We start from the raw sequence: 26,938 nt of genomic DNA, 5'->3' as shown, positions 1-26,938 counted from the left end.
TACAGAAAGATTTAGGCCATTTAAATGGTTCCTAAGTCATTTCTGGTTTTATAAAAATCATTACTTTTGTTTTAAAAACCTTAAATTAGTGAATCCACTTCCAGTAGCTTGTTATTGTAAACCTTTACATACTGTGATTTTACCAAATTTTTGTGTGCACTATTCTGGAATGGTTTGTTGATTTGGTGTGTGCTTATTTCTTTTTATTTTGCGACGCTAGATTCGAACGCCGCCGGAAACAAAGGAGGAGGTGAATTTGGAGGATTTGTGGAGAAAGGCCAGGGACACTTTGCTGATCAAGGCAAGCCACCTCTTGATGCATGTCTCATCCTAATTATCTTACTCTTGCATTTTCACAGGTTTTGATAAATTGCATGTCTTTTATTTATTTATGTGAGTGGTTCCGCCACTCGAAGTTTTATTATTCCACCCTTACGGGTGCAGCCCTCGTGTTACCTACTGATCACCCACTTGCTACTGATATGGTGCTTAGCACCTTATCATCCTTGTCGCCGCTTTTCAAAGAAAAGTCAGACTATAGGTCAGGAGCCCTCTTTAAAAAGGTTTGTGAAAATGTTTTCAAGAAAAGAAGTGTTTCGAAAACCTTGGAATGGGGTAGCCCTGCCCAAGTGTGAGTTTATGAAAAGTAAAAGGTTTTTGGGAAGAAAAGTTGCTGGAGGCAAGTGGAGAAAATTGTTTTCGAAGAACTTTGGTGATCGAGTACCTAACCGGACCTAGCTAGTACAACCACATTACCCTTTAGTGGGACGGGGCGTAGCGTAGTAGTTTGTCTCGCCTTAGTTTGGGTCCTGCAAGTGTAGTGGCAGTCCGACCATGGACGCTTCGACCGGGGTTCTTCCCATGAGAAGGGACGCAACCCATTTTCCTGTTTAGGTACGTGGGGTACAACGCATGAGCTCCCATTGAAATATGCCTAAGAGGTTGGATGGCATTCCGGAGGGTCGAGTGTGCTGGGGACCTTGCTACTCCTGGATAGCCCTTGGACTCTGGTGTTGGGAGGTACAACTCATTCGGCATGTCTTAGGCTAAGGCGAGCAGGCGAAAAACTACGATCGGGTACTTGTCGTGGCATATGTTATTATGCAGGGATGATGCCCACACGATGAGTATTCGGATCTTGTGGGGAAAGTGTATAACCTCTGCAGAGTGTAAAACTATTCGAATAGCCGTGTCCGCGGTTATGGACGTGGGAATGGAAGCTGCTTGGCATTAAAGGAAAGTTTTGTTTTACAAAAGTGTTTTCCAAAAAGGTTTTGGAAATGTACCTGGGAGGTACGGAAAATATACCAGTGGGACTGGTGGAGATGTACCTGATAGGTACGGTGGAAAGATGAAAGTGTTTTGGTCACTCCGATTACCGGGAATGAAAATGGGTCCTCCTTACCTATTAGTCTTCAGAAGAAAACTTATTTTTAAAAAGGTTTTTCAACAAAGATATAGAGATGTCATACTCTCGAGAGAAACTACCTCTCGCTCCTTTGTCGCCCTAGTTAGTGCCTGTTCCTTGCTACTGCCATACTGCATATCCTTTATTTCTCTCTAAGGTGGTTTGCGAGTACATTCAAACGTACTCATTGGCATTGTTGTCCTGGCTATTTACTTGGCCAGACTTTGAAGAGGAGTACTACGAAGAAGAAGAGTACAACGCCAAAGACGTGAACTAGGGCGCTCTCCCAGTCAGTCGCCTGTAGGGTAAAGGCCTGATTTGGGTTCCACCGCTGTTTGGAGTCAAATAAATTCCGCTGCTGTTTGTTGAACTTCGGCCTTGATGGCCTATGATGTAAGACTTTCGTATTAATGTTATTTCAGTACTGTAATGGATGATGTAATCTGGTATCAGTTCGGTTATGTATTCACGATGGAATGATCTTGGGATCGTGAAATTGTATGCATAACAGGAGTTCTGGACTGGTAAGTCCGGGGCCCCACAGAGCTGGTATCAGAGCCATCCTGACTATAGGAGACCTTAGTTAGCATGGGCGTTAGTTAGGAAAATACTACTTTGGTAAAATTATTTACTAAACCTATTTTTCCTAAATACTAGAAGTTTAGCTTCTATCTTTCTTACCCTTTCAAAAATTTCTAATTCTCACCTCTCTGATTTTTAGCGACTTTAAAAGTTCTTATTCTACTATCTCATCCTCTCCCAAACCTATATAATTGGCGATGTTCCCCCAACTCAGACACCCGGACTCGAGGTATTGAAGACCTGACAAGCTCAGTTGATTCGGATAGGATACACCAAATATTAGGTGTCCCTTGGAACTAGTCCTATGCGCGATTCCCATAGTCGTTGTAGTTCCGAAGTGTGAGCTTGATTGGTTGTATGTGATTATTGTGTGATGCTATTTTGTGCCTTCGGCACTCCTGCTATGATATGCCTTTGTTTCGCCTATTTTTGCTTGGTTGTTTTCGTTTTAAAAACTTTCGTTTTTACCAAACCCTCCCCTTTTAAGTGGCTGCCCATCTCTTTGTTTCCCGATTAATATCTGAATCCACCCTTCTCCAGGATGGTGGACACCCGTAGAGCAAGCGCCAGCGGGTCAGACCAAAACCCCCTCCACCTCCGGACCCAACCTTGGCGCAACTTCTGCGCCTTATGATGGAAGACCGTGAGGCAGCTCGTGCAGAGCGCCAAGCTAATCTTGCTACCCTTCAGCACCTCGCTCAGCTTGCTACCGGAAACGCCAACCACAATAATGGCGGGAATGAAAATGGAGACCCCTGCTCTAAGCTGAAGGATTTCCAAAGCACCAACCCTCCTGATTTCGCCAAGTGCACTGAACCCCTTGACGCCGATGATTGGCTTCGTACCATAGAGAACAACCTGGAGGTCGCCGGAGTCGGCAATGATGAGAAGGTGTTATTCGCCACTCATTTCCTTTCTGGACCTGCACGTGCTTGGTGGGAAAGCGTCAAAGCTATGCAAGTTGAAGGACACGTCATCAACTGGGAAGAATTCAAGGCCAAGTTCCGCAAGACGCATATCCCCTCTGGAATGATCAAGATCATGAAGGACAAGTTCATGAACCTGAGGCAAGGAAGTATGTCTATGGTGGATTACCTGGACAAATTCACCACCCTGTCTAGGTATGCTCCTGAAGATACCAACACTAAAGAGAAGAAGAAGGACCGTTTTCTGAACGGTCTAGACGACAAGCTGCAAAGTATCTTGGTAGCTGTCCCATATCCCGACCTTGAGTCTCTGGTGGATGCTTCTATCATGGTCGAAAGCAAGCGCAAGAATGCTTTTGAGAATCGCAAGCGCAAGGCAATAATGCTGCAGGGCAACTCTAGCACTCAGCAACCCTGCAGTCTGCCCCCACCTAGGCCAGCGCCCCAGCAACAGTGGAACCCACCCCCTGCACCATGTCCCAACAGCCTCAACAAAAATCCCAACTACAACCGCCAGAACAACACTGTCCGTAAACCCCCCAATGGATGCTACGCCTGTGGACACCCGGATCATTACTCTAACGAGTGCCCCAAAAAAGTGACTTCCGGACAGCGCCCCAATGCGCCCAAGCCAAATCAAGGAAAATCTCGCACTGCTTCTGGCAGGAACCAGAACCATATGAAGCCCGCTGGACCACCTAGAAGACACTTGAACCATGTTACCGCCGAAGAAGCTCGGGAAGCTCCGGATATTATTCTGGGTACATTCCTTGTCAACTCGGTACCCTCAACGGTTCTGTTTGATTCCGGAGCCTCGCATTCCTTCGTTACCAAGCCTTTTGTGAGAAAAGGAGGATTAACCCCCACCCCTATGAAGCGACCTATGTTAGTCCAAATCCCTGGATCAACCAGGAAAACCCAAAGTTCTTGCAAGGAGGTTCCTATAGAGATTCAAGGAAAGCGTTTTCACGCTGATCTGATCGTGTTGGGTGAGCAAGGCCTGGAGGTTATTCTAGGGATGAACTGGATGGTGAAGTATAAGGGTCATATAGACTGTGTTCGCCGAGCTATAACCTTGACTGCCGAGGACGGCGAGATAGTTGAGCACGTAGCCACCATGCCATCCTCGAAGGCCTTATGCAAGAAGAGTGTCGCTAGTCCAGCCCTGCATGAAGTACCCATAGCATGTGAGTACCCTGAGGTTTTCCCTGACGAATTACCCGGTATGCCCCCTGATCGGGATATCGAGTTTATCATTGAATTAGTCCCCGGAACTGCCCCCATTGCTCAGCGACCTTACCGAATGAACCCCCAAGAATTAGTTGAGTTGAAGAAGCAATTGGATGACATGTTGTGGAAAGGATTGATTCGCCCGAGCGCATCACCCTGGGGATCTCCCGTCATCTTTGTGGATAAGCGAGACGGTACTATCCGCCTGTGTGTGGATTACCGGAAACTAAATGATGTCACCATCAAGAACAAATACCCTCTCCCAAAGATTGAAGACCTGTTTGACCAGATGAATGGAGCCAGAGTTTTCTCCAAGATCAATCTCCGAACTGGTTATCATCAACTCAAGGTTCGAGAATCAGACATTCCCAAGACTGCCTTCACCACGCGGTATGGACTTTTTGAATATACCGTGATGTCCTTTGGACTGACCAATGCCCCCGCCTACTTCATGAACCTCATGAACAAGGAGTTCATGAAGTACCTCGACAAGTTCGTCGTGGTTTTCATCGACGATATTCTGATCTACTTTAAGAATGAAGAAGAGCATGCTGAACATCTGCGGATAGTTTTAGGAACTCTCAGAGACCATCAGCTTTACGCCAAGTTTAGTAAATGTGAATTTTGGCTGAAAGAGGTAGGATTCCTAGGTCATGTCATATCTTCCGGAGGAGTGTCTGCCGACCCATCTAAGATTCAATCCATCATGGAGAAGAAAGCTCCTACCAACCAAACCGAAGTCCGTGCCTTTTTAGGATTGGCGGGTTATTATCGCAAGTTCGTTGAGGGATTCTCCAGCATTGTGAGACCCTTAACGCAGCTATTGAAGAAGGACAAGAAGTTTGAGTGGACCGACAAATGTGAGGCCAGTTTTCAGGAACTCAAGAAGAGATTAGTCACAGCCCCCGTCTTGACCATTCCTGATATCACCAAGGATTTTGATGTGTACTGCGATGCCTCGAAACTTGGTCTGGGAAGTGTGCTGATGCAAGAAGGCAAGGTGATAGCCTATTTGTCAAGACAACTTCGACCGCATGAGATGAATTACCCCACGCATGACTTAGAGCTTGCTGCGGTAGTTCACGCCCTGAAGACCTGGCGCCATTATTTAGTTGGAAATCGTTGCGAAATCTACACCGACCACAAGAGTCTGAAGTACATCTTCACTCAGCGGGAGCTGAACATGAGGCAGAGCAGATGGATGGAACTTATCAAGGACTACGATCTCGGTATTCATTATCACCCCGGTAAAGCCAATGTCGTAGCTGATGCCCTTAGTCGAGAGCCCTGCTCGTTGAACGCCCTCATCAAGCTTGCTCAACCCAAGCTGTATGAAGAACTTGAGGAGTTCGGCCTCGAGCTCGTTAGCCAAGGTTTTCTGGCCAATCTTGAGCTGAAGCCTACTTTGTTTGATCAAATCAAGGAAGCTCAGGTGGGACATGAGAGTATTGAAGGGATCAAGCGTAGGATGGATAGGGAAGAAGTCCCTGGTTTCGCGATTGATGCCAAGGGAGTTTTGTGGTACAATGAACGCCTCTGTGTACCCAGTATTGAAGACCTGAAGCAACTCATCATGAAGGAAGCTCACGACACCCCCTACTCAATCCACCCCGGAGGAACCAAGATGTATCAAGACCTGAAGAAACAATTCTGGTGGCACGGTATGAAGCGCGAAATAGCCTTTTTCATTGCTCGATGTGATGTGTGCCAGAAAGTGAAGGCTGAACATCAGCGACCAGCTGGACTACTCCAACCCCTCAAGGTCCCTGAATGGAAATGGGAAGAAGTTGGAATGGATTTCATTACTGGACTTCCTAAATCTCAGCGTGGTCATGACTCCATCTGGGTTATTGTCGATCGACTCACCAAGGTCGCCCATTTCATCCCAGTCAAGACCACCTACTGTGGTACACGCTTGGCTGATCTTTATATGTCCCGAATAGTGAGTCTTCACGGAGTTCCGAAGAGGATCGTCTCTGATCGTGGTACCCAGTTCACCTCAAAATTCTGGGAAAGTCTGCATGAAGCTTTAGGAACCAAGCTCTCATTTAGCACGGCCTATCACCCGCAGACCGGTGGCCAAACAGAAAGAGTGAACCAGATTCTGGAAGATATGCTTCGTGCTTGTGTCCTCTCCTATGGAGCAAAATGGGAAGACTGTCTACCCTTCGCGGAATTTTCTTACAACAATAGCTACCAAGCTAGTCTTCAGATGGCCCCCTTTGAAGCCTTATATGGTTGTCGTTGCCGAACCCCTCTCAATTGGTCCGAGACCGGAGATAGCCAAGTTTTTGGACCTGACCACCTTCGCGAAGCTGAAGAACAAGTTCAACTGATCCGTGATCGCCTCAAGGCCGCTCAATCCCGCCAGAAGAGTTATGCTAATTCCAAGCGTCGCGAATTGACCTTCAAGGTTGGAGATCATGCCTATCTTCGCGTCACTCCACTCAAGGGAATGCAGAGATTTCACGTCAAAGGGAAGCTTGCCCCCAGATATATTGGGCCCTTCAAGGTTCTCGCTCGTCGAGGTGAAGTATCTTATCAACTGGAACTTCCAGCTGAGTTAGCGGATTTCCACGACGTGTTTCATATCTCTCTACTTCGACGATGCCTCCAAGTGCCTGACAAGCCTGAGATATTCAAGAACATCGATTACCGCACCCTCGACCTCAACACCGACTTAACCTATCGAGAAGTACCCCTTCGAATTCTGGAGGAAGCTGTTCGTCTCACCCGAAGGAGGAAGATTAAATTTTGTAAGGTTCAATGGACTAATCACTCAGAGGAGGAAGCCACTTGGGAACGAGAGGATCAACTCCGCAAGGAATTTCCCGCACTCTTCAGTTCTTAGCCACCGAATCTCGAGGATGAGATTCATTTTAAGGGGGGAAGGTTTGTAACAACCCAACTTTTCACTTTGGTATAAAAATTTGGAATGCAAAATTTAGGGCCAACAAAAACTTTTTCTGTCGTTCAAATCTTGCATGCATGATTCATCTTGCATTTGAATCTAGGGTAAGTGTGTAGTAGTTCTTGTGAAATTTGTCACTTGTGTGTAAATCCAAAAACCCAAAAACCCTTTTCACATGTGGCACCCTATTTATTTCTGGTTTTTATTTAATTAAACCTTGCCAAAACCTTTGGAGCAATTCACTCCCATTTTTATTGACTTGTGAGATTAAAATCTCTTTTCTCACTAAAACCCTAGGACCATATTTTTGGACCCCTCCTTTTAATTCTTGTCTCCTCGAGGGAAACCATGATAGACCCGATGGCTTGACCCATTCCTAATGATGGTATAAACCCTCTAAGATCAACTTCTACTTATTTTTGTTTGTGACTTTTCTCTCCCATATCTCAACCAAATTTTATTCTGAAAAATTCCCTAGCCTTGTGCATATGGACCCATCTCATTTTCATCCTTGCCTTGACCATTATCACATGAGGGTGGACTTGCCAAAAATCTGAAAATGTGCCTAATGCAAGAAAGGGTCAAGTAACCATGCCATTCACCCATTTCTTTCTTCTCTCTCTTTTCCTTCTCCGACATTTCTTTTTTTTCTCTTCTCTCATGTGCCTCACTCCTTCTACTCCTCTTGCACATGTGAGTGTGGCCTTACATGACACGAGCAAGGAAAGAAAATGGAGAGAAGAGAGAGTGGCCGGCTGGTTAGTGTGCATGTGACTCATGGACATGGTTCCATACACACCAAGCCAAACCTGGACCCCCTGCTTCCCTGCTATTTCCCCTCACCCCTGTACCTTTCTGGGTCGACCAGCCTCACCATCTTGTCACCATCCATCCCTTTTTGCTCTTGTCGCCTCTCTCTTGGAAACCCGCAAGGGAGACCACCTTCCCCTCTCCCTGTCTGCTGCTCCTGCACACGAAACCAACACACGTAGACGCTCACCACACCTCTCTCTCCCTCCCAGGCATCCCCATGCTCGTTTTCTGGCACCACAGCCCCGTGACGACCCGGGTGGTGACCACGCGCGCCCGCTCACGGACACGGCCACGCACTCGTCGCCTCAGGCATCTCCCGTCCCCCTGGACCCTGCACGATGGTGCAGGCGTGCACCACGCACGCACTCTTGAACGGAGACGCGTTCGTTCGACCCGGCCTGGACGCCATCATCCTCACCCCGTGCTCGTCGTTTCATCGAGCAGCTGGCGGGTTGACGTGACCTGACCGCGCCTGCCGTCTCCCTCGTGCTCCCGACGCCTGCGTCCCTCCAAAATCACTGCAGCACGGCCAGAACGCAGTGGCACCGCCCTTCTCCGCCAGTCCGTGACCGCCGCTCCTTCTCCACCCACGCAAGAACGCGGTGCACCGTGCACCCGCGCAGCCTTGTTAAATAGGGCACCAGCCCTCTCCTCCTCTCCTCTTTTCGCCACAAGACACCTCAACCACTCCACGGACACCTCCTGAACGGAGAGAGCCCGTCTTCATCCCGGCTGCTCGCGCTCGAGCTCGACATCTGCAACGTTCCGATCATGACTGCCGTCGTTGTACCTCTCCGTTCCTCTCCACTTCTAGCTCCCTGTATTCCCCTACTTGTGCTCCTTCTAACGCGCCCTACCTCGTTTCCTAGGGTTCGCCGTCGGCGTCGCTTGGGCTCCGTCACCGCCGCGGGTGACCTCGACCAAACCGGCGCGGAAGGCCGTGCATGCAGGTTCTGAGGTCCCTGGTGCACTGCCCCGTCTGGCTGCTCCCTCCTCGACACCCAAGAACATCCCCGATCCGTTTTTGCGTCATCGCCAAGCCACGGTGAGCCGCCAGTCACCGTCGACCCTCGCTCCGGCCTGTGCTGTTACCGTCGCCGTCGCTCGCCGGAAAAAGAGGTTCTGTTTTGGCCGCCACCACCCTCCCTGGAAGCCCCTATGTCCCCTCTTTCTAACACACCTACCGCTGCTTGATAGGTGGACGTGTGGACGCCGGCGTTCCGAGCAGCGTTCGTGACCCGTCACCGTCGACCGTCGCTGGACCGCCGCTGTTTCCATCACCTCGACCTCCGCCCGAGAGCCCGTCCTCCGCCGAGTTCAACGCACACGGTCTCGCAGAAAACTGCGTCCCGAGGTGAGCACGCCATGCCTCAGACGAGCTAGGGTTTCCCCCGTCGTCCCTGCCGTGTCGCTGGGTGGACGAAGGGCAGCGGCCGTTGGATTCACATCCAACCGCTGCATGCACCCTCGCCCCTGGCCCGCGCGCCAGCGTGGCGCCCACGTCGGTCGGCACGGACCCGCGTGTCCCCGCGTGTCCGCAGATGCGGGTGGGCTGCCCTGCAGCTGATCCAAGCCGGATCTGGGCCGCGCCGCTGATCCCGGCCCAAATTCCTTTCCCTCCATATTTAGTTCAAATCCGCCAGTAGATCCCTGCCTAGCTTTTAAATCCCCATAAATTCATAAATGACTCAAATTTGATGATTCGAAATGCTGTGTACTCATGAACAAATTCTTAACCATAGATAAATGCATGCATGTGATTTTGTGCTGTGAAAATGTGCTGTTAAATAAAAACCCAAAAAGTATCTGATTGTGTATTTTTTTTATTGTGTGAGATTTATACAACCTTTTTACATGAGGTTGATTTTGTGGTGAAGTAGAAGAATAAACCTCTAATTCGGCACTGGTACCACATGCAAAAGCTTCATGGATTTTGTTTGGTTAGCAAATTAAATTTGGACTAGAGAGCTCTTCACTGATTTTTAATTCAAAAACCAAAACGGATTTTGGGACAAACCCAAGTGCTACTGGTAGAGATCATGTTGGGGTAATTCTGTGCCAAAGGAAATAATTTTGTGAATGATATATTTTGTCTGGGGAATTTACCACTGAAACAGGACATATTTTCAGTATCTGAAATTTGTAAATTCTTTTACAAATCAAAAAAATACCAAACCAGTGGGGTTAGGTCACATTTAGTTTCAGCTATCCATGGGTATGATTGGTTTTGGTTGGTGATGCTCTGATACTGGTGTGGATAGCTAATTGTGTGCTCTGGTTTCTGTCTCATTTAAATTGTCTAAATTATTTAAAAAACTATTTGCAAGTAATTCTGGTGCAAGTGTGTTATACATTTTGTTAGCTTTCAGTAGGTATGTTGCATGCATTTTTGGTGACTTACAGAAAGATTTAGGCCATTTAAATGGTTCCTAAGTTCTTGATGCATGTCTCATCCTAATTATCTTACTCTTGCATTTTCACAGGTTTTGATAAATTGCATGTCTTTTATTTATTTATGTGAGTGGTTCCGCCACTCGAAGTTTTATTATTCCACCCTTACGGGTACAGCCCTCGTGTTACCTACTGATCACCCACTTGCTACTGATATGGTGCTTAGCACCTTATCATCCTTGTCGCCGCTTTTCAAAGAAAAGTCGGACTATAGGTCAGGAGCCCTCTTTAAAAAGGTTTGTGAAAATGTTTTCAAGAAAAGAAGTGTTTCGAAAACCTTGGAATGGGGTAGCCCTGCCCAAGTGTAAGTTTATGAAAAGTAAAAGGTTTTTGGGAAGAAAAGTAGCTGGAGGCAAGTGGAGAAAATTGTTTTCGAAAAACTTTGGTGACCGAGTACCTAACCGGACCTAGCCAGTACAACCACATTACCCTTTAGTGGGACGGGGCGTAGCGTAGTAGTTTGTCTCGCCTTAGTTTGGGTCCTGCAAGTGTAGTGGTAGTCCGACCATGGACGCTTCGACCGGGGTTCTTCCCATGAGAAGGGACGCAACCCATTTGCCTGTTTAGGTACGCGGGGTACAACGCATGAGCTCCCATTGAAATATGCCTAAGAGGTTGGATGGCATTCCGGAGTGTCGAGTGTGCTGGGGACCTTGCTACTCCTGGACAGCCCTTGGACTCTAGTGTTGGGAGGTACAACTCATTCGGCATGTCTTAGGCTAAGGCGAGCAGGCGAAAAACTACGATCGGGTACTTGTCGTGGCATATGTTATTATGCAGGGATGATGCCCACACGATGAGTATTCGGATCTTGTGGGGAAAGTGTACAACCTCTGCAGAGTGTAAAACTATTCGAATAGCCGTGTCCGCGGTTATGGACATGGGAATGGAAGCTGATTGGCATTAAAGGAACGTTTTGTTTTACAAAAGTGTTTTCCAAAAAGGTTTTGGAAATGTACCTGGGAGGTACGGAAAATATACCAGTGGGACTGGTGGAGATGTACCTGATAGGTACGGTGGAAAGATGAAAGTGTTTTGGTCACTCCGGTGACCGGGAATGAAAATGGGTCCTCCTTACCTATTAGTCCTCAGAAGAAACTTATTTTTAAAAAGGTTTTTCAACAAAGATATAGAGATGTCATACTCTCGAGAGAAACTACCTCTCGCTCCTTTGTCGCCCTAGTTAGTGCCTGTTCCTTGCTACTGCCATACTGCATATCCTTTATTTCTCTCTAAGGTGGTTTGCGAGTACATTCAAACGTACTCATTGGCATTGTTGTCCTGGCTATTTACTTGGCCAGACTTTGAAGAGGAGTACTACGAAGAAGAAGAAGAAGAGTACAACGCCAAAGACGCGAACTAGGGCGCTCTCCCAGTCAGTCGCCTGTAGGGTAAAGGCCTGATTTGGGTTCCACCGCTGTTTGGAGTCAAATAAATTCCGCTGCTGTTTGTTGAACTTCGGCCTTGATGGCCTATGATGTAAGACTTCCGTATTAATGTTATTTCGGTACTGTAATGGATGATGTAATCTGGTATCAGTTCGGTTATGTATTCACGATGGAATGATCTTGGGATCGTGAAATTGTATGCATAACAGGAGTTCTGGACTGGTAAGTCCGGGGCCCCACAAATATGTCCAAACTTTGTTTATCAACTTGAATATGCTTACTATATATATGACATAAGAAGACTATGTACTTTGGTTTTTCATTTTTCTGATTTTTTAAATTTTCTGCGCATTTGAATCATATCTTGTCAAATCCTAGGTTTGATCACCAAGATTTAAACAAGTTTAAAACATGAAAATGAAAATGGAAGCATGTAACCTTCTCAGTCACTCTAAAATGAAGTTTTTGGGAGGTTTTTGAAATTTCCATTTTTGGGTAGATATATACATGATTTTTCTGGTTTGAATATATATGTCTAGACCTTGTTTATCAACATGAATGCTTACTATACATATGACATAAGAATGCTATGTGCTTTGGTTTTTCATTCTTTTGATTTTTTCTGAATTTTTAGGGCCATTTGAATCTTGGTCAAATCCTTGGTTTGACCAAGATTTAAACAAGTTTAAAACATGAAAATGAAAAGGGAAATCTGTATCCTTCTTGTTTACTCTAAAATGAAGCTTTTGGGATGTTCTTGAAATTTCCATGTTTGAAACCCAAAACGACTTCCCTTCATGCTAGACTTCATAATTAAGATCGACAGGGGGTAGATACATAATTTGTCTGGTTTGGATATATTTAGACCTTGTTTATCAACTTGAATGCTTACGATATGACATAAGAAGACTATGTGATTTGGTTTTCCATTTTTCTGATTTTTTTGAATTTTGTGCCCACCCATTTGTATCTTCGTCAAATCCTAGGTTTGACCAAGATAATTAAAACAAGTTTAAAACATGAAAATGAAAAGGGAAGCATGTATCCTTCTTAGGCACTCTAAAATGAAGCTTTTGGGAGGCTTTTGAAATTTCCATGTTTGAAACCCAAAACCACATCTCTTCACATGCTTGACTTCATAAGACAGAGTTTAGGGGTTAGGGGTATAGATACATGATTTGTCTGGTTTGAATATGTCTAGACGTTGTGTATCAACTTTAATGCTTACTATATGACATAAGAAAAATAATGTCATGTAAATGAGTTAACTTGGATTTCCTACCCTTGAATCCATAGGAAACTTTGTTCTAATGCACTATAATAATCAACCGAGTTTTTACACCAACTGGTTTGTCACTTACGTATGGTGCCCACGCGTGAGGTCCCACACTTCAGTGAGCACAAGTCATGTGCAATAGGTACGCAAACTCCCAGCCATCTTCTTTGTCAAGAGAAGACGCATCAGGATGCGAATTGGAAGTCTGTGGGTCCTTCTGGATCCTTCGGTTGTCCCTCTCACAAAAAAAACAAATCTCTCTCATTCTCGGCCTCGCTCGACTCGCTCGCTCGCTCGTTCGCACCTCCTGCTCACTGACAAACCCTGCACAAAAGTCAACATCATCACCCGAAAAAGGGGAGACACCATAATGCTCTCCCTTCTTCTCTCCTTCCGAGTGATCCCTCTTCCTCCGAGTTTCACTCGACGGGCAAACACACATGTGCTGCATAGTAATAATAAAAAGGTAGAAAAATCAACCTACGAATCTATAATTAAATAGGTTAGTAATAATAAAAAGGTAGAAAAATCAACCTACGAATCTATAATTAAATAGGTTAAACTAGGGTTTTGCCCAGTACTACAGATCAAGGTTCAAACCTTGTTTATCAACTTGAATATGCTTACTATATGACATAAGAAGACTATGTACTTTGGTTTTCATTTTTCTGATTTTTTTAATTTTCTGCGCATTTGAATCTTCGTCAAATCCTAGGTTTGATCAAGATTTAGACAAGTTTAACACGTGAAAACGAATAAGTAAGCCTGGATCCTTCTTAGTCACTCTAAAATGAAGCTTTTGGGATGTTCTTGAAATTTCCATGTTTGAAACCCAAAACGACATCTCTTCATGCTAGACTTCATAAGATCGACCGAGTTTAGGGTTAGGGGTAGATACATGATTTGTATGGTTTGAATATGTCCAAACCTTGTTAATTTATCAACTTGAATGCTTCCTAGATGACATAACAAGACTATATGCTTTTGTTTTTCATTTTTCTGATTTTTTTTTTGAATTTTATGCCCATATATTTGAATCTTGGTCAAATCCTAGGTTTGACAAAGATTTAAACAAGTTTAAATTATGAAAATGAAAAGGTAAGCATGGATTCTTATTAGTCACTCTAAAATAAATCTTTTGGGAGGTTCTTGAAATTACCATGTTTGAAACCCAAAACCACTTCTCTTCATGATTGACTTCATAAGACAGAGTTTAGGGTTTTAGGGGTAGATATATACATGATTTTTCTCGTTTGAATATGTCTAGACCTGGTTTATCAACTTGAATGCTTACTATACATATGACATAAGAATGCTATGTGCTTTGGTTTTTCATTCTCTTTTGATTTTTTTTCTAAATTTTTAGGCCCATTTGAATCTTGGTCAAATCTTTGGTTTGACAAGGATTTAAACAAGTTTAAACCATGAAAATGAAAAGGGAAGTCTGTATCCTTCTTAGTCACTCTAAAATGGAAGCTTTTGGGATGTTCTTGAAATTTCCATGTTTGAAACCGAAAATGACTTCCCTTCATGCTAGACTTCATAAGATCGATAGGGGGTAGATACATGATTTGTCTGGTTTGGATATATCTAGACCTTGTTTATCAACTAGAATGCTTACGATATGACATAAGAAGACAATGTGATTTGGTTTTTCATTTTTCTGATTTTTTTGAATATTGTGCCCACCCATTTGTATCTTCATCAAATCCTAGGTTTGACCAGGATTTAAACAAGTTTAAAACATGAAATGAAAAGATAAGCCTGGATCCTTCTTAGTCACTCTAAAATGAAGCTTTCGGGAGGTTCTTGAAATTTCCATGTTTGAAACACAAAACCACTTCTCTTCATGATTGACTTCATAAGACAGAGTTTAGGGTTTTAGGGGTAGATATATACATGATTTTTCTGGTTTGAATATATATGTCTAGACCTTGTTTATCAACTTGAATGCTTACTATATATATGACATAAGAATGCTATATATGTGCTTTGGTTTTTCATTCTTTTGATTTTTTCTGAATTTTTAGGCCCATTTGAATCTTGGTCAAATCCTAGGTTTGACCATGATTTAAACAAGTTTAAAACATGAAAATGAAAAGGTAAGCATGGATCCTTCTTAGTCACTCTAAAATGAAGCTTTTGGGATGTTCTTGAAATTTCCATGTTTGAAACCCAAAACGACTTCGATCTCTTTATGCTAGATTTCATAAGACTGAGTTTTAGGGGTTAGGGGGTAGATAGATGATTTGTCTAGTTTGAATATGTTCATAGTACTCCCTCTATAGGAACTTGGAGAAAGCAACTGTTGTGCCACACAATTTTGTTGTTTTCCTATTTTTCTTTCATGAAGCTTTACGATGTGGTTCGTGTGTGGGGATCAAGCTCGTAATCTCGTTTCAATTACACAACCAACTACTCTGCTCATCCTTGCATGTAATTAACCAATATAGGAATTTGATTCCACGGAACTTTTTCAGTACATAAGTCTCCTCCTTAACTCCTCTAGTCTCTACCAAGCCGGCCGCCTCGCTACTTCCCTAGCTTCCTCCCTACAGCACACCTCGCCCCCGTACGCGAGCTAGGTCCAGCCGGAGATGGGGCACAGCCGCCCCCGCTGGAAGAATGCTCAGAGGAAGTCCGGGCAGGAGGACAAGGGTGACGCCATCCCGGATGAACTTCTCGGGCTGGTGTTCCTACGCCTCACCTCGCCTCTGGATCTCGTCCGCGCCGCGTTCGCCTGCAGGAGCTGGCGCAAGGTCATCGCGGCGGAGGACTTCCGTGTCATCTCCGCTCGCCACGGTGCGCCATCCTCCATAGTCGCTGGCCACTACCACATCAGCTTCTCCCATTGTCACTATCGGCCGTCTGGCTTGCTGCCCCACTTCGTTCCCTCTTCCTCGTCATGCTGGGCCGGGGTCACCGCAAATAATCTCGCGCTCGACTCCCTCCCATGGGCGCCAAACGGCGACCTCAGTTTGGAGCTCGCCGACTCTCGGGGTGGCCTCCTACTCCTTGCGGACTTCGACCACACCGAACACGGAAAGCCTTTCGAGCAGCCTTCACGTCTCGTCGTCTGCGATCCCCTGGCAGGTCAGTACGTGACGGTCCCTCCACCCCCTGTTGTTTCGCACACAACATTCGTAAGCTTGTTCCTGGGCGCCGCCCTCCATGGCGAGGACGCTGCGGCACGCATCAGTCTGTCAAATTACAGGGTGACGTGCCTGATCTATCATGACGGTATCTGCAAGACCTGCATGTTCTCGCCTGGCCCTGGTGGCCACGCTTGGACCTCCTCCGGCGCCATCGTGCCTCTCCACGCCACGCACACAGGCCTGTCGGATATCCTCTTTGTGGGGTGCAACGCCCGTTTCTTCCAGTGGTACGTGTTCGGTGGGCTCGGAAACTTCATTCTTGCTCTCGACAGAGAATCCGGCCAGCTCTCACGCATCGAGAGAGCTCGAGACGAGGACTTGCTTCACACCGTGCCGATTGAGATGCTGGGCGGGCCCTCGCGCGTGCTGAATTGGTACGTGCTAGAGCTTCCGTGGCCACCTACCTTCCGAGCTTGCTTATCCTAGGATTCTGGCTTCCTGGGTTGGATTAGTGTCGGCCATGGTGCTGTCGACACGGTCTGGAGGTTGAAGACGAAGGGCATCTCAAGGATTTTGTTGTAATTTCATTTTTGTTTAGGTGTTTTGTACTATTTGATGTTTCTCTTAATGCCAGAGGGTTTATTTGCACTAGTCATACTTGACATAGCTGTACGTTTTGAAGATTACATTTAACTTGGTCATCATGATCCGAACTTCTAACATACTCTTAATGCCAGAGGGTTTATTTGCACTAGTCATACTTGACATAACTTCTAACTTGTTTTGAGTAATACGTAGTATGGTATACTAGAATAGGAGGAGTAACACTTTTCGCATTTGGGCCAAATATAAAGTACTACTCCGTTTCAAGGAATAAGGCGCACGCGTACTCCAAGATGTATCTTTTGGTCAGATTACCTTGACCATTGAATTGACAAGACAATACACAGAGCATTGGGGCGTGCTCGATGGTGCTAGCTGCGGCTATACAAACATGTGATAGGCATCACGGAAGCGTCGCAAATAGAAAACAAATCATATTTTTTTGGGGGAGGATGTTTTGGCTCCTGGTTGTGTATGCTCCCTTTAGTTTGAACTGCAACATCTATATATTTTGAAATGTAAAAAAATTCCAAACAAAAAATTAATCTTTTCATCTTCACATGCTAAGAGCGCTTAAAGTCTTTCCATAAAAAACTAAATTGTCGTTTGGACTATGTAAAAAAGATAAAATTTATTGCTAAAAATAAAGCTGTTTGTAATACGGAGTACTTGCTTTTGTCTTCTTACATCAACCACAAAAAATATCGGCTTTTCACGAAACTACACGAACACACATAGATTATCGAGAAGTACATGCGGATTTTTTTGTTAGAATTTTTTGAAAATTTAAAATATGTTTTTTTTGGGTCGAGGTAGCATATCCGCCCAATAGCCGAATTAAATTTCCGATTTTTTTGGACTGACAATTTCATCGGGAAGACATGGATGGGCGCAGACGGCGTGCAAGGCAAGGCATCGATTTGACCGGACGTACTTAGGGTAGGTCAGGCTGCCAACGTACTTATTTCGGGCAGGTGAGGTACTAGAACTCAAAGTCCTCCTCAGCGTCTCTCTCTCTCTCTATCTTTATTGAGTGTACTAGCGCGCGTTCAGGCTGGTTATAGTGCATAGTATGATATTGTAATATCATGCATATGATACTTGTCTATGATACTATTACTATAGTGGGTGGTATTATAGAGTAGTATCATAATCTTCTAAATTTATTGTTTTGTAGAATCTCAATACAAAATATGTGTACAAGATCTATTTAGCATTAGCTTTTCTCGTAACGTGCATTATGATACAGTATCCAGCTATGTTACTCTAATCTTATCTCTCCTCATTAATTAGATGCCACATCAGCATTTTTGTGGGCCTAAGATGCATGATACTACCTATGATACTAGCACTATGGCCAGCCTCAGGGACTCAAAGTCAGGGAAATGTTTGAGATGCAAAGTAAGAGAATATTTACCAGTATAATTGGTTGATTAGAAGATTAAGTGGTGAAATCACAACAGATTGGAGCAGTACATGGTGGAAACCGCAAAATATCCTTCCAAATGGTGTTTTTGTGCAACATACGAAGTATGAGGTGGTGGAACTTGAGGCCAGTGACTTTACTTACTCCAAAATGCAACTTTACATACATGAGCCATCGGATCAAGATCCAACGGACACAGTTGATCCAGAATTTGTAGTCACATTTTAAGTTGCTCGAAAAAAAATCGAAAACATTACAGTAAGATATATATCTTTCTTAAGTATTATGGTAAAGTTTTACTTCATTTGAAAATTGAGTTTAATTTTAAGTTTAAAATTTGGATCAACCATGTGCGTTGGATCTTGATCGAATGACTCACGTACAAGTCGCCAGTGAAGTCACTGGACTCGTTCCTTGGTGGAATCTGCCATTCCCTCGCCTATATATACTATACAAGTCGAAGACTACGACCCTCTATCCCTATCTCCTTCACATCCTCTAAATTCATATTCCCATTTAGAATCGTTGGGCATGGAGGTTCCCCCTGGTAGCTTTAGAGCTTTTGTCGACGATGCTAAATTGAGAAGACTGCTCACCTGCGGTTTGTGCTCTCAATCCGCACAACCTCCATTTTGGCGGGTTAGTACTTTCTTCACTAGGTTCATCAAGATGTATTTTAATTTGGGCTAACAGTCGTGTTAATTTCCTTGTATTAAGCAGTGCTGTTCGTGCAAGAAGGTTGCATGCGACAGCTGCGCTAGGAACCTGCCCGGTGGCGCGTGCCCGGGATGCCAGGGCGTCTTCCAAGGTGAAAGTCCTCCATCTGAAAGCATGGACTTTTCCCGTGAATGTGTTATGGAAAAGAATGTGGTGAGAAGAACGTTCATCTGCGGTTTGTGCTCTCAAATCGCACGACGTCCACTATACTGGGTTAGTACTTTCTTCACTAGGTTCCACCCAGCTGTATTTTTCTTTGGGCCAACAGTCATGTAAATTTCCTTGTATTAAGCAGTGCATTCGCATGGGGGAGGGACATCACATTGCATGCGGAAGCTGCTTAAGAAACCTGCCCAGTCTCGTGTGCCCGAACTGCGACGACATCTACGAAGAGGATGAGGATTTAAGTAGATTTGCCTCCTTGTTTAAGGTGGATTGCAGCAACGATGGTTGCGACATGAGCGGCGACTTGCTCGAATACTTTCAACATGAGGCGACGTGCCCGCATGCGCCAACGAGACGGTAGGTGGTTGATCTTGCCGGTCTCGATGGAGAAGATGATCGCGCTTTGAGGCTAATCTGAGCTCGGTGGAGAAGGACCGGATGGAGTTTCCTTTTCTAGAACTAGAGTTCTTTTTGTACTTTTGGATGTCTTGTCTGTAGTTTCCTTTTACTTGGAGGGTCCTCCTAGCTTGCAGTCTGTAATCCCACCGTCATCATAATATAAAAGCAGTGTCGCCAGGTCCTTCGGGACATTTCTGTGTTCAAAAAATGTATGATTTATGTGTGCGATGTTGTATCATCTATTACCGTGATTAGTTTGAACGTGTCCATGTCCTAGAACAAAACTTCGGCATGATGTACTTGTATGTTTAATTGAATTCGACCAAGTATAATGTGGAACCGGTCATTGCGAGCATATGGTGATTGCGAACCGGTAATTGACAGGTGGTACATGCTCTATCTTAATCTTGTTTATCTAATGGTAATTGCGATTTATGCGGTACTGAAATAATTAGTTTTAGTTATAAACAGGGACTCTTCGGACGGGGGGCTCCTTTTCAAACTAGACCGGGGAGATTTATGAAGTGCTAGAAGGGAACAAATTACTACATGAGTGTTTTCCGTGAAATGGTTAAAATTTGTAGTGGCAGATTGCCGCCAATGCAATTTTTTCATGTGGTTGATATGGTAGGATGGACATTTCCAAAATTTCACGAATTATTTCGGTTTGTGACCATATATTAAATTAGTTTTGGGCTCATTTCCATTTAATTTGAAATTTCAACGCGAAGTACACGAAGTACAATTAAAAAAGGGGAAACTATATATACGTGATGTGCACTAAATGTGTGGTACCCAACAAAAAATGACCAAACATATGCGTTGCATCCAAGTACGTAACACCCATATGGCAAACGAAAGCATTGAGTAGTTGTTTGTGATGTAAGTAATCTACATATATATCAGAATACCAAACATGGCACACCAAAATATTTTTTAGAAGAACTTACCAGATTTTGGCACCATGCATGTTGGAGTTTTTTTGATGAATCCATCTTGGAGTTCGCATGGCTCTCTTCCGAAGTGAGAGGTGAGTTGGTTAATGCTAGAACCATGGCAAACTTCCGAATGTTAGTAATTTATCATGGATTCATCATTTGTGATGAAATACCTAGGAACAATGCCAAACATGACCTACCTATGTTCTTGAGAATATTCCCTTTCACCGATTTTGGCACCATGTGTGTTTTTAAGTACGTTTGCATGCCTTCTTGATTGGTTATTAAAATACCATGTCAAACTGTCGATACATGGAAAATTCCTTTGCTACAATCAAATAAACTTCGGGCTCCTTTGATTGAAAGGAATATGGAGGGCGTAGGAATATGAAAGGTGCATGATTGGAATGTTATGCCAAGTTGAATCCTATAGGAACATGATGTGTCTTTGATTGTGGCAAAGGAACTTTTCCATGAGGTATTAGCTAATGGTTTTTTCCTATAAGATTTGCACTATAAGATTCCTATATGAATAGTTCCTATGAATCAAATGACTTGTATAGGAATTTTTCCCATAAGAACCAAATCCAACATAATTCCTATGACAATCATATGAATCGAAGGAGCACGATTCCCATAGGATTCAACTAGACATGACATCCCAATTCTATGATTTTCCTTTTCCTATACTTTCCATTTCCTATGAACCAAAGGAGGCCTAACTAGTTGGCCATACTGAAACAATTGCCAAATAAATGCCGTGCATCCTATGGCCCCCGTGAGTTTGACCTAAATTTGAAATCATGGTAAAAGGTGCTTAAAATAGGCAAATAAAAGCATGTAGTCAATTTTTTTTTGGATGTACTACCTAGGGAAAATACCAAACATGCCATAATGCAAACTGTGTTTTAGAGAGTAGCCCTTCAAAAAAGTTGGCATCCACTTGTTGATTTTGCTATCGACATGACAAAATAACTGATCAGATGACCAAGTGGTAAAAATTGCAACAGATTAGACCACCACATGGTGGAAGCTGCTAAAAATCATGAAAACTGCGAAGAAAAAGTTAAAGTGGTGGTTTGTGCAGCATATGGAGGATTGAGTAGTAGAAGTTGGATGTGCACTACCGTGTGCCCGTGGTAATGTTCGCCTATTATGATGATGGCAAGAAAAAATGATGTTTTCTCTGCTGAAACTGTCCCGAGCTGATTTGACGAGACAAAATACAGCTACACTGCGTGCAAGGGACGGCTATACAGTACATTAGCTTCTTCTCGGGTCACACGCCTGCACCACAGGTGCAGTAAGTGCAGCAGAGACCAGAGAGAGAAGGAACGCCCGTATTATATTTGATTTCAATTCATATTGTTTTTTTCCTTGCCTCTCCGTCTTCTTCACCGCCATCTTCTCGGTGTTTTCAAGAGTGATTATCTCCACTTGATAATCTCTGTTGAAAAACTCGCACGTCTTGTGAAATGTGAAGGCTGCACGCGTGGGGAAGGGAGACGCAAACGCCGCACCGCATCATTAGTAGTAGTATACCTTTCTCTCCTCAGGCACCCCGGCTGGCCGCCCGCCGCAATAGTTCCTTGCATAGCGCTTGCCGTCTCCTCCAAAAACCCCCAGCGCACTTGCATCCGCCATCCACCTAAATCCACCGCCGAGTACCTTTCTGTCCTCACCACCGCCGCTGCGCCTATTCCCCTGTCCAGCAGATCCGCTCCGCTACCTGCTACACACTTCGAGCAGACGACTGCGGCATTGCCTGTGTCGCCGCCGTGTCAGATGGAGGCGGAGCCGCTCAACTCCCGAAGGCGGGTCCAGCCAGATCGGGAAGAGCCTCCGTCGAGCCTCGACCTCATTAGCCGCCTCCCCGACGAGATGCTGCACATCATCATCTCCCTCCTGCCCATGATATCCGCTGTAAGGACAACATTGCTCTCCAAACGGTGGCGCCACCTCTGGCGCTCCGTCCCACTTAACCTCCTCGTCGGCGACAACGACCTCATCAGCCGCCTACCGGACCTGATTCTCCACATCATCATCTCCCACCTGCCCACTATATCCGTTGTAAGCACAACCTTGGTCTCCAAACGGTGGCGCCACCTCTGGCACTCCATCCCACTTAACCTCGAGATCGAAGACCAACTCGCCAAGCAAAACCACAAACGCATCGCCGCGGTCTCCAGTATCTTCGCCGCTCACCCTGGCCCCGCCAGAAGCGTGTCAATCGACCCCTTCAGAACCACTTGCAAGGTCGACACCACGCTCGACAGCTGGTTCCGGTCCAGCACCCTATCTTGCGTCGAGAACCTCAGATTCGATGCTGGAACAGTGATGCGCTCCTTCCCGCTATCCGCGTTCCGCTGCGCGCCCACGCTGCGCATTGTCAGCATTTCTACTTGCTATTTGCCCGAGATTCATGCCAACTCCATGCTTCTTTTCCCCCAACTCAAAAGGCTCTTGCTCTATGACGTCTACATCTGTAAGGCGACGAACATCGACCGCCTGTTCACCCTCTGTATTGTGCTCGAGGCACTTCACCTTGAGGGGGTCCACGGGTTCACCCAACTCAACATTCAAATGTCAAATCTTCGTACAATTAGTGTGGCTAGCTATTGGAAACGCAACACCACCGAACTTATTCAGTTAGACACGGTGCAAATTATGGATGCATCTTGCCTCGAGAGATTGGTCATATGCGTTGATGATGTTCCACTACTAATCCAGGTCGCCAACGCACCAAAGTTGATGGTGTTGGGCTTTGCGTCGTACCCTGGCTGCCAACTTGTTATTGGACGCATAAATTTTTTGGTAGAACAGCCTTCTTCTTGTTGAATTAACTCACATTTTTGTTATTTTTTTTGACATATGTACCATTGTCCTGTAGAGGATGATGCCCATAAGCTTGGAAAATTCTCTGTGCACAGTGAAGAACTTGGTTCTAAAATCTGACGGCCCTCATCTGGATCAACTACTTGCATTTCTTAGATGCTTTCCCTGCACGGAGAAGCTATATATCCAGGTAAATTCGTTGTTGTTAACTGTTTACCACTATGAGCAAAAACTGTAGAGTTACATGGAGTTAACCTGTTATTAGCCTAGATCAGTTGAACAATTGTACTAGAAGAACATCCACAATGGAGTTGTATTATGTTGGTTCAAAACTAAACTTCTTGTCATACAATGTGTTGTATCTTGTGCATCTGTGAAGTTTCATATAAACACATGATAATATGTGATCTGTGTAAAAAAGAGAAGACATATGTAAATAGTGTGACTTACTATTTACACATGAGTTGTTCTTTTTTTGTGTCGATCACAGATTATCATATTTTGTGATGAAACTTCGCAGATGCTCATGATAGAACACAATGTACGTCCAGACTTTTAGTTTACATTTTTTTGGAAACTTGGAAGTGTCAAAAGAAAAATGGGGTGCACCCGCAACTAGTTGCGGATTGGAGTTTCCCATGTTGGTAACCTTTCCCCAACTTTACAATGACAATAACAGATGTAAAAAGTGCATCTATCGAATTGGAACGTGTCAGGGGATTATGTTGTTCCACGGTCCTCAATTAACACATGATTCAACTCACCTGAGATATTCTTAGTTGACAGCTATGAATTACTTTGTTATTGTACTGACTACTTAATTTGACTTCTTTGCAGTTTTATAGAACCGGCAATAAGGTTCATGTGCTGCATAATGAGCCAGCCTGTCCCATTGAATGCCTTGATCTCCACCTCAAAAAATTTCGATTTCTGACTACCGAGGAAGGAGAAATGATGTTATTGTCTCCAGGTTCTTTATACAGAACACTAGAATGCTCAAAGTAATGAATTTTGGTGTAAGATATCATCACAAGAAGATCTGGTGGGATACCCAGTTCAAGCAGCTAGACCTGAAGAACACCGCTTATAGCGATGTTGATTTTCAGTTTGGATATTTACCATCCTTAGATAAGTTCGGCTCGGACGGTGTTCTTAGCTGGTTGGTACATGACTTGTCAGTGGCTGGTCCCTTTGCTAGAGGGATATATGCAAGAGATGGGCCAATTTCTGCATAGTGTTAGTTTAACTCCCTATATTTTGTACTGGTCTGAACAATATATTTTATCACTTTGTTAATGTAGTTCAGACTTGATGTTATTCTTGTGAACATGGTCTAATATTCTAATGCTTTCGCGATGTATGTACTACTAGTGATATATACAGAAGCTAGCAATTGGTTGACAAAATTTACTACATGTTCACATTCAGTTCGTCAATGCTAGTGTTCACAGAGGAAAGGTTTATTGTTCACAGAGGCTGACATGTGGGGCCCATGAGCCAGCAAAGTCCTCAACGTTTCAAAGGCGGCAGGGGATCAAAAAAAAGGAAGTAGCCACAAATTAGGGTAAAAAATAACTCCAAGAAAGGAAACTTTTTTTGTAAATAGAGGACGACATGCGGGTCCCATTTTGCACGGGATCGCAAGAAAAAAGGCAAGTGACCAAATATCAGGAGCCAAAAATAATCCACGAAAAGAAACTTTTATTGTACGTAGAGGATGACATGTGGGTCCCATTTTGCAATAGCGGTCTCATAGTTTCCAGGCGGCACAGGATCAAAAGAAAAAGGAAGTAGCCAGAAATTAGGGTGTCAAAAAATCCATGAAAAGAAAGATTTCAATTGGGCTGCATCTGGACATCTGGGCCTTCGAACTATCGTGTTGGAAGCCTTTTGACTCGTACAATTTAAGCCCACTCCAAAACAGGAAAGTCCTATGCTTGGCAAAAACAAAAAACAAGGAGATTCAACATATAAGTTTGTTTATGTAAAAACAAAGATTTAATTTATCCCTTTGCAATAGCTCAGAGCGAAATACACTGTTTATTGTCTGCAAAATAATCAAGATATCACATGTTTCTTGTACGGGGAGGCTGACATCAGGGACCCATGAGCCAGCAGCGTCGTCAACGTTTTAAAGGCGGCAGGGGATCGAAAGAAAAAATAAACCAAAAATCAGTTGGTAAAAATCCAAGAAAATAAACATTTATCATTCTAAGAGGATGACATGCGGGACCCTTGAGGCAGCAGCATCCTCAACCTTTGCATAAAGAGGATTTGCAGTACGGGGAGGCTGACATTGGGGACCCATGAGCCAGCAGCGTCGTCAACGTTTTAAAGGCGGCAGGAGATCGAAAGAAAAAATAAGCCAAAAATCAGTTGGTAAACAAAACCAAGAAAAGAAACATTTACCTTTCTGAGGGGATGACATGCGGGACCCATGAGGCAGCAGCATCCTCAACTATTCCAAGGCGGCAGGGGATCAAAAGAAAAAGGAAATAGCCAGAAATTAAGTAGGGTAAAAAATAAATCCAACAAAGAAAACTTTTATTGTTCATAGAGGATGACATGCGGGACCCATGAGCCAGCAGCCTCAACGTTTCAAAGTCAGCATGAGATCGAAAGAAAAAGGCAAGTGACCAAATATTAGGAGCCAAAGATAATCCAAGGAAAGAAACTTTATTGTACATAGAGGATGACATGCGGGTCCCATTTAGCAGCAGCTGTATCAACGTTTGAGAGGCGGCAGGCGATCGAAAGAAAAAGGCAAGTGACCAAATACGAGGTGCCAAAAAATCCAAGAAAAGAAAGTTTTATAGTACATAGAGGATGACATGCGGGTCCCATTTAGCATCAGCGGTATCACCGTTTGAGAAGCGGCAGGGGATCAAAAGAAAAAAAGGAAATAGCCAGAAATTAATTAGGGGTCAAAAATAAATCCACCAAAGGAAACTTTTATTGTTCATAGAGGATGACATGTGGGACCGACCTGCCAACAGCGTCCTCATCATTTCAAAGGTGGCAGGGGATCAAAAGAAAAAGGCAAATATCTAGAAATTAGGGGTAAAAAATAACTCCAAGAAAGGAAACTTTTATTGTTCGTAGAGGATGACATGCGGGACCCATGAGCCAGCAGGTTACTCCACGTTTCAGAGGCGGCATGAGATCGAAAGAAAAAGGCAAGTGACAAAATATCAGGAGCCAAAGATAATCCAAGAAAAGAAACTTTATTGTTCATAGAGGCTGACATGTGGGACCCATGAGCCAGCAGAATCCTCAACGTTTCAAAGGCGGCAGGTGATCAAAAGAAAAAGGCAAGTGACCAAATATCAGGAGCCAAAAATAATACAAGATTTATTGTACATAGAGGATGACATGCGGGTCCCATTTTGCAGCAGCGGTCTCAATGTTTCAAATGCGTCTTGAGATCAAAAGAAAAAGAAAGTAGCTAAAAATTAGGGGCTCAAAAAAATCCAAGAAAAGAAAGTTGATGGACATAGAGGATGACATGCGGGTCCCATGAGCCAGCAGCTTACTCAACGTTTCCAAGGCGGCAGGGGATCAAAAGAAAAATGAAATAGCCAAAAATCAGAGGGTGAAAAAAAATCCCAGAAAATAAACTTTTATAACACATAGAGGATGACATGCGGGTCCCATTTAGCAGCAGGTTCCTCAACGTTTCAAACGTGGCATGAGATCGAAAGAAAAAGGCAAGTGACCAAATATCAAGAGCCAAAAATAATCCAAGAAAAGAAACTTGAATGTACATAGAGGATGA

At 44.3% G+C, this 26,938-nt stretch overlaps 1 protein-coding gene across 1 annotated transcript; it reads left to right on the top strand.

The window, feature by feature from the left end:
* The first annotated feature begins 2,623 nt into the window (after nucleotides 1-2,623).
* Nucleotides 2,624-9,228, top strand: LOC139838134 (uncharacterized). The gene is made up of 6 exons (XM_071827489.1): nucleotides 2,624-4,024; nucleotides 4,967-5,146; nucleotides 5,318-5,686; nucleotides 5,858-6,053; nucleotides 8,740-8,952; nucleotides 9,068-9,228. The coding sequence occupies exons 1-6, from the start codon at nucleotides 2,624-2,626 to the stop codon at nucleotides 9,226-9,228; spliced, it is 2,520 nt and encodes an 839-aa protein (XP_071683590.1).
* Nucleotides 9,229-26,938: the final 17,710 nt, after the last annotated feature.

This window comes from Lolium perenne, chromosome 3, assembly GCF_019359855.2.
Source record: "Lolium perenne isolate Kyuss_39 chromosome 3, Kyuss_2.0, whole genome shotgun sequence".
In the NCBI taxonomy this organism is placed as follows: Eukaryota; Viridiplantae; Streptophyta; class Magnoliopsida; order Poales; family Poaceae; genus Lolium; species Lolium perenne.
The sequence above is the reverse complement of the archived record's forward strand: the minus strand, read 5'-3'. Positions and strand labels throughout refer to the sequence as shown.